Below are 12,894 nucleotides of genomic sequence, written 5' to 3' on the forward strand. Positions count from 1 at the left end.
GAGTTCGTCACTTGTGTTAAAAATGCTGCTGCTTGGGTTCAGATGTGTAGGTTTGTGCAAAAAAATTACCTAAAGGGTCTGCTCGTGTAAAAAAATCGTTTTGTAATGTTTGTTGACCATGCATGTTAACCCATTTACCGCGGCGGACATTCTGCCGCGGTGCGGGCGTTCTAATGGGTGGGTGGGGCAGCATCGGCCAACGGTCGTGTGCTGCACCCCGAAGGTAGTGCTCGCGTCGGCCCGAGCACGGAACGGGTTAAAAGAACTGCTGCTCGCATTGAAAGTACAGCAGTTTGCATTTGAATTAATAGGTTTTCACTCAAAAAATAACCGAATGGATAAAAAAAACTACTTAAGATGCTGCTCGCATACATTTTTTTTCTTCTGATTGCTACGTTTATTGTTAAAAAATGTCCCCAAAATGACACGGTGTGGCATAATGGGTGTAATCTCGATAATTTAGTGATAATTTTGCTATGCCCAGGCCTAGCGACTGACCACCCCTAAAACATAAAATATCTTTATGCAGTAATTCAGTCTGTTCTGCAGTTTTTAGGTTTCGCCTGGCGTCCGCTGCGCAGCAGCGTTCGCGCTGGCGAAATCTGTTGATCTACACTATGTGGCAATGCCCCGCCTTAGTCTACCATTGGCTAGCTCCATAAATGGAGGCTAGCCATTGGCAGACATTGTTGTCCGTCACTCTTTCCCCCGTCCGGACGCGAATCGGGGGCGTTCCCGTGCCTTTTTTAAAGTCCCGCCCCCTTGTTTCGTCACCCGCCCCTTTTTTCGTCACGGCTTTCGTCACCCGCCCCTTTTTTCGTCATTGCTTCTTTTCACTCGATTTCCCGCTGTAACGTTTTCCTTGGCACGTACGATGGATGCTGTAGGCTTTCGTTGTTTTTCGTGAAACCGCCATGGGTTTTTAGTTGAACCACCCAGTGCGCTGTGATTGGTTCTCCCGGCGATGCGTCATAGCGAGGACGCGCTGTGGTTGGCTGCCGTCGGGAAGACCCCGCTGACATCACTGGGGGCTCGCCGAGAGAGCCGCGACCTGATTGGTCCTCGTCACCCGGGTCGTTTCTCAGAAGCTGCCGGAGCCTCGTCCAAAGAAGATTGCGGGGAGAGGAGACCGAGTCATCGATGACCCGACCCCGCCGAGGGATCTCCAAGTGAGTTGCGCACCCCTGGCCTGCCGTCCCAAATGCAGAGAAGCGCACCAGCTTCCCGGCGCTCGCTGGGGGTGCTTGGCGCTTCTGTGCCTCAAGTGGTGCATTAAAGGCTGGTGCATGGAGTTGTCGTGCTGCTTCGACACGGCACCCTGTCCGATCCTGCTGAGATGGTGCTCCCTCCATCTTACGTTGCTTTCATACATATTGCATAGATCTGGTCGCCTTGTACGCTCTCCGTACCAGATGCCATGTAGCGTATGCAAGGGGTAGAGATCTGTTTTGATTATTGTAAATACACCAGGCAAAATTATACCCACCCCTCACAGACTCCGACGAGCCGGATGTCCACACGTGGCTGAGAGTGGCCGGCGCGGCTACCAAAGGGAGTTCAATTGGATTTTGGCTAAAACAATGTTGACTTTGCTGGGTAACCATAATAAAGAGTTCCCAGCCCTGTGGACAGGCTAGACTGCTTTACTGGCAGCACGGTAATATGCAAATTAAGCGCTGGGTGCGAGGCTCCTTTTCGGAGAGCACTGTGATCAACAAAGATGTCAGAGAGCTCTGCATGTGTGACTAAGTACTTTCATGCGGTGATCCTGGGCAAATCACTCCTTTCCCCTCTTTTCTTATTGACAAAAGCCAACAGTGCTTAGAAATCTGGCAGGCTGTATGAAGAACTATGTAAAACATACGGGAGAGATCACTCCGTTCAGGCTGGAGGAGCTGTAGGTAGCTGCAGTGTGTTATGATTATCTGATAGAGCCTTCTATCGCTAGTAAGGCTTCGAAAAGCTTTCTTAGCGTGATCGCTGTTTTCATGCTATTTACGGATTCAATGAAAACTATGCTGCACCGGCCTATCTATAAAGCTGCAGGGTGTTGTTTAAGGGAATGGCGGGGTGCAAAAGCAGAAAACGCATTATTTTAGTGATTTCATTTAGAGTTGTGTTATGGTGCAAAGTACTCACTCACACACACTCTCACTCACTCATTCACTCGCATACTCACTCACACACACACACTCACACACACTCACACACACTCACACACACACACACACACACACACACACACACACACTCACTCACTCACTCACTCACTCACTCACTCACTCACTCACTCACTCACTCACTCACTCACTCACTCACTCACTCACTCTCTCTTTCTTTCTCACTGCTTGGAGTAGTCCAACAGTGTTAATGGGAGCAGGGGAAGTGACAATTCCCCCAAAGAGTGGGTCACTTTGGGGAGTGGGCTCAGGAGAGACCCCAATGCCGTGGGCTTCCAGTTTGTCAAGCTTTGCGCCCGGGCTGTGTGGGTGTGTGGGGGAGGCTCTGTGTGGGTGGGGCTCTGTGGGGGGCTCTCTGTGGGTGTGTGTGTTTAGCATTTGCGAGAGATTATGCTATTGGTATTGTAAATAACAATGCCATTTATTTATCTGTTTTCAAAACCAACACATAAATTAAAATATTGTCATTTACAATGCCAATAGCTCTAACTTTTGTAAAGGCGAAACCGTTGCATTGTAAATGCTTGTTTTCATTACTTTTGTACTTTAAACGAGGACACATCTACGGTCTGAACACTATTACAACATGAAGTTTACCTGGCATTTCTTTTATTTACATTCTAGAAACCCAGGCTCCGTGCCAATGTTTTCGCCATTACACCTACCATAATTATGTCTTGGTTGTACACTAAGCATTTAATTATAGCATGCGAGGTTACTGTGTGGTATTTGAGGAGTAGAGCCATTCAGCCACTCTCTTCCAGTAAAACGTTTCCCACTGTTATGACTGGAGTCTGGTTTGTGGCTTTGTCGTCTGTTCATGTATCTACATACACTCCAGGCATGTACGAGATGCCCATTTGCTACATCCACGTTGAGACCTTGTCCTCCCCCTCTTCCTGCACTGCAAAGTGCCCCGATGCACTGCTCTGCAGCGCTATATATAATGAGCTTGTAAGTAACTAAATCTCTCCTTTTCCTTGCAGCCGCCTCCTGAGCCGAAGCTCAGAGAGAGGCCTCGAGCCGGGGAGCAGCAGAACTGGGTCAGGCTGAAAGCCGATAGTGCTGGCACAGCTGCGGCTCCCAGGCTGCCTCTACAAAGAGCATTATGCAGCCTGCTTGCCTCTGATATAATTTCCCCCCTCATTATTATTAGCAGGGTTTGTTTGTATTTTCGGGGATGGGAAAAGCTTCTTCCAGGCTCTGGATTTAGCCCAAGACGAGTCCCTGGAATGAAGTTGCTTGGACGTCTTGCATCACAGTTGAAGCTATTGGGGAAGACACCTATTCCAAACCCCACGCCCGCCCCATCCTCTCCTGATTTTTTTTGAGAGCGAGAGTAGTTCGTGACCATTCAGTGCTTGACCTCTTAATGAAGTTGTGGTTTTTAGAGGTTCCGCCCACCTCCTCACTCCAGGTCATTAGGAACACACGACCTCCGGTCCTGAACGTTTCACACACGAAACCTTGATTTCAAGTCCACAACACCCAGAGTGCATTAGTGTAGCCCACTAAAGTCTAGAACTTGAAAAAGTGTCGATAATGACCCCGAGAGAGGTGTTCCTCCTTATTGACATTAACATCTCTCTATCATCATTTCAGGCCCTGGCCTCTCTTTAGGGATCCCCACTGACGGAAGAGTCTTTTTAGGAGTCTGTTTATTCATTCCCGAATGCCTCCTCACTGTAGACGCTGCGTTTCGTTTTTTTCAGTTTTTTTTTTTTAATTAGGATAAGGTATTTTCCTGATGGGTACCCTCTTCTCCCGCTCCATGTGCTCCCTGTCTCCGCTATCAACATTATGGCCTGTTGAACAAACCCCATCAGGACCTCTGTAGATCGTGTCTAACTACCCAATAGAGTGGAGAGTTATGGATTTGATAGAGGTTAAGTAGGGTAGTTGTCGCGGAGTGTTACCCCCCTCCACGCAACACTCCATTCCCTCCATCCTGTCACTACAGCAGATACTGCTTGAAGTAGGCATCACAAATTAATGTTACCTAGTAACTCCTAGACCTCCTGGCATCGGGCTGGACTGGGAACCAGAAGCAGCCCTGGCCATTTTGTTGGACCAGCCCTAGGAGGGGGGTGGGGGAGGGTTGATGTGTGAAGCACTGCTGCTTTTGTTACTGGGGGTCAGTACAAATGAGGATGGTCTGAGTATGACAGATTTAATATACATATATATATAAATTCAGATAGGACCATGTTCACCTTAAAATTTAAACCAATCAAAAAGAGAATTTGATTATTTGTATTTCTTTCAGGCGTTTTATTCATTCATAGTCAAAATAGTGTCGAGCAATTTATGATAAAGACATGTAATTGTATCATCATTACATACTGTATTCGAAATCGGTGCTCTCTGTGAAAAGGGAAGGGTAGGTGAATAAGTGAGGGGGACAGAGTAAAGGTGTTGTGACATAAATAGTTGCATCCAAGTTAAAAATGAAAAAAACCTCTACAACCAAGCTAATGGGCAAAGGTTCCCAATTTAACATCACACATAGATATATGAGAATACATCTCTCAATTTTGCTCCTATGGTGTGTCAAGGAAAAACGGCGTATTTCTACGTTTCGACCCCTGATACGCAAGAAGGGTGATTCACAGCCTCATGTTGGGGTCTTCGTCAGGAAGAGGAAAGAGAGCCTATGAGGTAAGTAAATACATAAATCAGAATTTTGCAAGCGTGAACAGGCATGGTGATAATTGTCAAAATGGTGATGTGGATGGTTACCTACATCAGCCGACGGTCAATGAATGTGCCGTCTGCAGGAGGGGCTTTCAAATGCTCCAAGGGAACTGAAATATAATAGAATAGGTGCCGTCAGGGCCCTATATTTTACTAATTAAAAAAAATTTGTAACGGGGGCGAGTGAATAAAGGAACTTACTTGGTGTGCCGGCGAAAACTAGGCACAGGTAGATCAGTCCTCGATGGGGGTGATTTATCTAAAAACAGAAGGGGAGGGTGTTTTGAGCATGGGATTGCCGTGATGTTAAAACCGGTCTATGGCCAATATGCACTAAATAATAAACAATTGGTAATATATCAATTACCTTACAGGGTTGGAATGTCAATGCCACCCTGTTATCCCAAACGCGTGTTCACTCGCGGTGGGGTTCTCAGTGCCGGTACGTTTTACTAAAAGTAAATATAAAGCGGTACTCGGTTAGAATTATAAGATCCGCTATTCCGGAGCTGCAGTGAGTGTGGCCGATCAAGTGAGTGGCCCGTTTGGGCAGTACATACCTTTTTAATGTGAGCACGCATCAGCGCTATTACTTCCCGGCAGCCTGCATCCGAAGAGACTCGCGGTGCAGGCGCTCAATGCCAGTGAAGGCTAGATGCAGAGGGGGCTCGGCCCGGCGGTCCAATGGGATCGTGGCTGGGTTCGCGCGTTTCCAGAGGCTTTCTTAAAGGGGTAGTGTCCCTTTCTGTGGAAGAGAACTGGCTGTTCGTCATCGGATCGAAGGCGAACATGCCAGGGGAGGGGAAAAGGGCTCCAATGATGTCGCAGGGTAATTCCTGGCATGTTGGGGTGTGGCATTACCATCAGTGCGCGCCGTTCTACATATGTGTTAACCAGTCACGGGGCAGAGAGATTGCGTCTAATTGCATAGCCTGATATTAAACAATGGATCACCAAGCATTTAGCTCCATCAAATTAACATGTTTAAGACCAGACATTATGTACAAAGATATTAATGCCGGGAAGTAATAGCGCTGATGCGTGCTCACATTAAAAAGGTATGTACTGCCCAAACGGGCCACTCACTTGATCGGCCACACTCACTGCAGCTCCGGAATAGCGGATCTTATAATTCTAACCGAGTACCGCTTTATATTTACTTTTAGTAAAACGTACCGGCACTGAGAACCCCACCGCGAGTGAACACGCGTTTGGGATAACAGGGTGGCATTGACATTCCAACCCTGTAAGGTAATTGATATATTACCAATTGTTTATTATTTAGTGCATATTGGCCATAGACCGGTTTTAACATCACGGCAATCCCATGCTCAAAACACCCTCCCCTTCTGTTTTTAGATAAATCACCCCCATCGAGGACTGATCTACCTGTGCCTAGTTTTCGCCGGCACACCAAGTAAGTTCCTTTATTCACTCGCCCCCGTTACAAATTTTTTTTAATTAGTAAAATATAGGGCCCTGACGGCACCTATTCTATTATATTTCAGTTCCCTTGGAGCATTTGAAAGCCCCTCCTGCAGACGGCACATTCATTGACCGTCGGCTGATGTAGGTAACCATCCACATCACCATTTTGACAATTATCACCATGCCTGTTCACGCTTGCAAAATTCTGATTTATGTATTTACTTACCTCATAGGCTCTCTTTCCTCTTCCTGACGAAGACCCCAACATGAGGCTGTGAATCACCCTTCTTGCGTATCAGGGGTCGAAACGTAGAAATACGCCGTTTTTCCTTGACACACCATAGGAGCAAAATTGAGAGATGTATTCTCATATATCTATGTGTGATGTTAAATTGGGAACCTTTGCCCATTAGCTTGGTTGTAGAGGTTTTTTTCATTTTTAACTTGGATGCAACTATTTATGTCACAACACCTTTACTCTGTCCCCCTCACTTATTCACCTACCCTTCCCTTTTCACAGAGAGCACCGATTTCGAATACAGTATGTAATGATGATACAATTACATGTCTTTATCATAAATTGCTCGACACTATTTTGACTATGAATGAATAAAACGCCTGAAAGAAATACAAATAATCAAATTCTCTTTTTGATTGGTTTAAATTTTAAGGTGAACATGGTCCTATCTGAATTTATATATATATGTATATTAAATCTGTCATACTCAGACCATCCTCATTTGTACTGACCAACGGACCCAGGTCCTGAGTTTTAAGGGCCTACCCCTTTCATACTCACATTTGTTACTGGGGGGGCAATATTACAGCACTGTTGCAAAACCGGCCCCACCTTTCCAGCCTCCTGGGTAAACACCCAACGCCCGCCGTGACCAATCCGGCCCTGACTGACATGGTGGATATCTTACAGTAGATGTGGTAATAATAAATCACAACTTTTGCAGTATGTGTGTGTTGATGTAGATGGTGTGTGTGTGTGTGTGTGTGTGTGTGTGTGTGTGTGTATATATATATATATATATCTATATATCTACCTTTTGTATAAGTAACCTTTTGGCCTTTTGTCTCCTCAGCAATAGAGACTCAGAGTACGAGCTCGGAAGAGATTGTGCCCAGCCCCCCGTCGCCTCCCCCTCTACCCCGCATCTACAAACCCTGCTTTGTGTGCCAGGACAAGTCATCTGGGTACCATTATGGAGTCAGTGCCTGCGAAGGGTGCAAGGTAAGTGATGCCATTTGGCCAGTGCTTAAGTGGGATGAAAAGTGAGGGGACGGGGTCTCTAAAAAGGACTTGTACAAAGAAGTATAACTGGACATCCTATCAAAGAGGGCATAGCTTACTACATATAAACTCAAATCCTGTGCTTCACAAAGGGTGCATGCTACCTTACCAGTATTCAGGTGCCCCTGAATTTCCTGTTATTGCATCCAGATCCACTGCAGAACAACAAACATACGCATAAAACAAGCCCGACATATTGACTTTGCCAATGCTTCTTAGGGGTATCGGCTAAATAGGTAACAGCAATGACTTTAATGTGAATAATTAAAATGTTTAAGTTCTGAAAATTTGAATTAAACATTGCCAAGATCTGTGTACTGGGTAGTGGCCTACCCACTGTCTTAATCGCTGCCAATCATATCATTCTGTAAGACACTTACACCCTCCTCCTCTAAACACCTTTTTGACATCCTTCTTCTGAATATCTTGCGTCATTTCCTTGACTTCATCACTCTGTTCTTCTGCATGTACTTCCCTGTGTTGACTCCCCTTCTCTATGCCCCCTCTCTCTCACAAGCACACACTTGCTCTCTTTCCTCACCTGTAAACAGCATTTTTGTTTCTCTTGACACTGGCAGTATTTCAACCACTGTGGCCAAGGATCGGATATGTATGTAGTTTGAATGCCTTGGTGACCCACTGGCATACATAGTGAGAAGCTTGCATTGCTTTCAGCCTCAACTGCAAAAAAGGGTTGGGCAGAACTCAGAGAATTTTACTCTTCGGAATTCTGCGAGGATACATAACAACTTCGTGAGATTCAGCGGAGTTCCGCGAGCGGCGGAATTCCAGTCTGTCGCCTACTCATGCTCACTTTTAGCATTGAGAGCTAATACTGCCCTGTAAAATCGGCGCATACTGCACCAGGCGGTGCACCAGAGGGCTCTGCTCTTTCTGCCACTTGAGTAGGTTTTCTTCTCGAGCGGTGGCTTACGCAGGATGAGCAGCAACTTTCTTAGCGCAAGCGGTATTGGCCTGCTGCGACTGACTGCCCGCATTAAGAAGTCTCGCTGGGAAGCGGTCTAGTGCTCGTATTTTCTTGCTCGTGCGCACCAACTTAATGCTGACGAGCCGTGCGCAAGAAAAACTTCACTATGCAGCAGTTGGCAGAGTTTTTGCCGAACTCCGCGCTCTAAGCTGAGCGCTGAGTGGGTAAAACTCTGCGAAGTCTGCTGGCGGAGTGGAGTATTCCGCCCACCCCTAGAGCTCTCAGCTTGCCCCAGCATGAACACCCACCCACAATCTGAATGGAGGCCACCAAGAGGTCTCTCAGTTCACTGTATGCTCGGTTTAGGAGTCCTATTTTGCATGAAATAAAGCTCTAGAAATATATAATCTGGAAAGAAAGCAAATCCTCTTAGGGACTGCAAGATGAAGTAAAACATGACTTGTAAACAAGAACTGCTTAATGACATGAATTACCCTGTATGTTTTTACTTAATATTTGAGGAGTCAATAGTTTCTGTAAAGTTAAAAACGTGAATGTAGTGCCTGGTAGAGACTCGTTCCATTGTAATTCTTTAAGTACTGAGTGTGAAACATGGCCCTTTCCATCCCCTCCAAATCCCCTGTCAGTGCACCTCTCTTGTCTTGTGGGAGCCTGTAGTAGAAACGCGACTGTACTGCCCCAGCTAGAAACGAGCGTTCCTATGTCTGACCAGTGTCTGCTATAGAGCAGGACCGGATGCGGACCAGAGTTGTTTTTATAGAGCAGCTGAAGTCATGGCTGAAAGAGGAGTCTGGCTGTTAGGTAGCAGTCCGAGGTGCCTGCTTGAGTTAGATGCAAGTAGATGTGCTTACACAGGTATGGACTCAGCCTGAGACACTGAGGTGGCTGGCAGAGATGCCTGCACAGGTGAGGTCGCAGCTAGAGACATCTGAGCAGGTGAGGTACCAGAATGAGATGCTGGCACAGGTTTAGCCACAGCATCTAGCATCTGTGCCGGTGAGGTGACTGACAGATGTCTTGACTTCACTTGTGGATTTAAAGCTAGAGACACCTCAGCAGGTGAGGTGACAGAAAGAGATGCCGGCAAATGTTTGCCACAGCAAGGAACATCTGTGCAGGGGAGGTGAGAGAGACATGCCTGCACTAATGAATGTGCAGCTAAAGACACCTGCGCAGGTGAGGTGGCATCTGTCGATACCTGTGCATGAAAGAATAATGTTGAAGGTAACATTCGTAGGTGTGAGAGTTCAAGCTGATACCTGCACAGGTTTTCTGGCCACAGCTGTGCATGCTGCTCGGGTGATCAGGCCACAGCTGTAGATGCTACACAGCTGATTTGGCCACAGCTGTAAATGCTGCATTGGCGACCGTGCCACTGCTGTAGATGCTGCACAGGTGATCTGGCCACAGCTGTAGATGCTGCTCGGGTGATCTGGCCTCAGCTGTAGATGCTGCTCGGGTGATTTGCCTCAGCTGTAGATGCTGCTCGGGTGATCTGGCCTCAGCTGTAGATGCTACACAGCTGATTTGGCCACAGCTGTAAATGCTGCATTGGCGACCGTGCCACTGCTGTAGATGCTGCACAGGTGATCGGGCCACTGCTGTAGATGCTGCTCGGGTGATCTGGCCTCAGCTGTAGATGCTGCTCGGGTGATCTGGCCACTGCTGTAGATGCTGCTCGGGTGATCTGGCCACTGCTGTAGATGCTGCACAGGTGATCGGGCCACTGCTGTAGATGCTGCACAGGTGATCTGGCCACTGCTGTAGATGCTGCTCGGGTGATCTGGCCACTGCTGTAGATGCTGCACAGGTGATCGGGCCACTGCTGTAGATGCTGCTCGGGTGATCTGGCCTCAGCTGTAGATGCTGCTCGGGTGATCTGGCCACTGCTGTAGATGCTGCTCGGGTGATCTGGCCACTGCTGTAGATGCTGCTCTGGTGATCTGGCCACTGCTGTAGATGCTGCACAGGTGATCTGGCCACTGCTGTAGATGCTGCTCGGGTGATCTGGCCACTGCTGTAGATGCTGCTCTGGTGATCTGGCCACTGCTGTAGATGCTGCTCGGGTGATCTGGCCACAGCTGTAGATGCTGCTCGGGTGATCTGGCCTCAGCTGTAGATGCTGCTCGGGTGATTTGCCTCAGCTGTAGATGCTGCTCGGGTGATCTGGCCTCAGCTGTAGATGCTACACAGCTGATTTGGCCACAGCTGTAAATGCTGCATTGGCGACCGTGCCACTGCTGTAGATGCTGCACAGGTGATCTGGCCACAGCTGTAGATGCTGCTCGGGTGATCTGGCCTCAGCTGTAGATGCTGCTCGGGTGATTTGCCTCAGCTGTAGATGCTGCTCGGGTGATTTGCCTCAGCTGTAGATGCTGCTCGGGTGATTTGCCTCAGCTGTAGATGCTGCTCGGGTGATCTGGCCACTGCTGTAGATGCTGCTCGGGTGATCTGGCCACTGCTGTAGATGCTGCTCGGGTGATCTGGCCACTGCTGTAGATGCTGCACAGGTGATCTGGCCACAGCTGTAGATGCTGCTCGGGTGATCTGGCCTCAGCTGTAGATGCTGCTCGGGTGATTTGCCTCAGCTGTAGATGCTGCTCGGGTGATTTGCCTCAGCTGTAGATGCTGCTCGGGTGATCTGGCCTCAGCTGTAGATGCTACACAGCTGATTTGGCCACAGCTGTAAATGCTGCATTGGCGACCGTGCCACTGCTGTAGATGCTGCACAGGTGATCGGGCCACTGCTGTAGATGCTGCTCGGGTGATCTGGCCTCAGCTGTAGATGGTGCTCGGGTGATCTGGCCTCAGCTGTAGATGGTGCTCGGGTGATCTGGCCTCAGCTGTAGATGGTGCTCGGGTGATCTGGCCACTGCTGTAGATGGTGCTCGGGTTTTCTGGCCACTGCTGTAGATGCTGCTCGGGTGATCTGGCCACTGCTGTAGATGCTGCACAGGTGATCTGGCCACAGCTGTAGATGCTGCTCGGGTGATCTGGCCTCAGCTGTAGATGCTGCTCGGGTGATTTGCCTCAGCTGTAGATGCTGCTCGGGTGATCTGGCCTCAGCTGTAGATACTACACAGCTGATTTAGCCACAGCTGTAGATGCTGCATTGGCGACCGTGCCACTGCTGTAGATGCTGCACAGGTGATCGGGCCACTGCTGTAGATGCTGCTCGGGTGATCTGGCCACTGCTGTAGATGCTGCTCGGGTGATCTGGCCACTGCTGTAGATGCTGCTCGGGTGATCTGGCCACTGCTGTAGATGCTGCTCTGGTGATCTGGCCACTGATGTAGATGCTGCTCGGGTGATCTGGCCTCAGCTGTAGATGCTGCTCGGGTGATCTGGCCTCAGCTGTAGATGCTGCTCGGGTGATCTGGCCTCAGCTGTAGATGCTGCTCGGGTTTTCTGGCCACTGCTGTAGATGCTGCTCGGGTTTTCTGGCCACTGCTGTAGATGCTGCACAGGTGATCTGGCCACAGCTGTAGATGCTGCTCGGGTGATCTGGCCTCAGCTGTAGATGCTGCTCGGGTGATCTGGCCTCAGCTGTAGATGCTGCTCGGGTGATTTGCCTCAGCTGTAGATGCTGCTCTGGTGATCTGGCCACTGCTGTAGATGCTGCTCTGGTGATCTGGCCACTGCTGTAGATGCTGCTCTGGTGATCTGGCCACTGCTGTAGATGCTGCACAGGTGATCTAGCCACTGCTGTAGATGCTGCACAGGTGATCTGGCCACTGCTGTGCACCTGCACTATTAACATTTGGAGACCGCTGCACAAGTGATAGTGTTGCAGATTGTCAGATCTGATCATGTGACAAGATCACACCTGTAAATCCCTTTACATGCTAGAAGTCATAGCTGAAAACACGTGCATTAGTGAAAGTCTCAGTGCTGAAGATTGCTGAACAGCCGGCATAACTGCTACCGGATACCTGTGCATGTAGGAAAATCACACTGGCAGATCTCTGCATAGGCAGAGGGTCAGACCTCGAGACCGATGCGTGTCGCTGCTAAAGACACTTGAACATGTGAGAGGCACTGCACATGCGAGAAGCTGGTGCAAGGATGCAGTGTTCGGATAAAGGTAGTGCCCCTCCCCTGGAGCAATGCAGTCCAGTGCTGTAACTGTAACTGTATTTATATAGTGCTTACTACCCCAGACAAGGCGTCTAAGCGCTTTTCGGCGAGTACCACACTACTCCGGAACCCAAAAAGGATTAGTGGTGGATTAGTATAGGGAAATAGGATTTCATTTGAGTGGTGGAAATGAGTCTGTTAGTTGGATTGAAAAGGATAGTGGAGGGATAGAAGAGAGAAGAGTCTAGAAAGTGGTTACTGGGCGA

The 12,894-nt window shown here is 48.6% G+C and overlaps 1 protein-coding gene across 2 annotated transcripts in view; it reads left to right on the forward strand.

Annotated features, from left to right (window-relative positions):
* Window positions 1–12,894, forward strand: part of LOC144807486 (retinoic acid receptor alpha-like) — a 123,081-nt gene that overhangs the window by 64,479 nt on the left and 45,708 nt on the right. For both annotated transcript variants that reach the window (XM_078673125.1, XM_078673126.1), the window contains exon 2: window positions 7,394–7,542. In XM_078673125.1, the coding sequence (XP_078529251.1) occupies window positions 7,394–7,542 (149 nt within the window). The remainder of the gene's footprint in view (window positions 1–7,393; window positions 7,543–12,894) is intronic.

The sequence above is a fragment of the Lissotriton helveticus genome, unplaced genomic scaffold (genome assembly GCF_964261635.1).
Source record: "Lissotriton helveticus unplaced genomic scaffold, aLisHel1.1 SCAFFOLD_575, whole genome shotgun sequence".
In the NCBI taxonomy this organism is placed as follows: domain Eukaryota; kingdom Metazoa; phylum Chordata; class Amphibia; order Caudata; family Salamandridae; genus Lissotriton; species Lissotriton helveticus.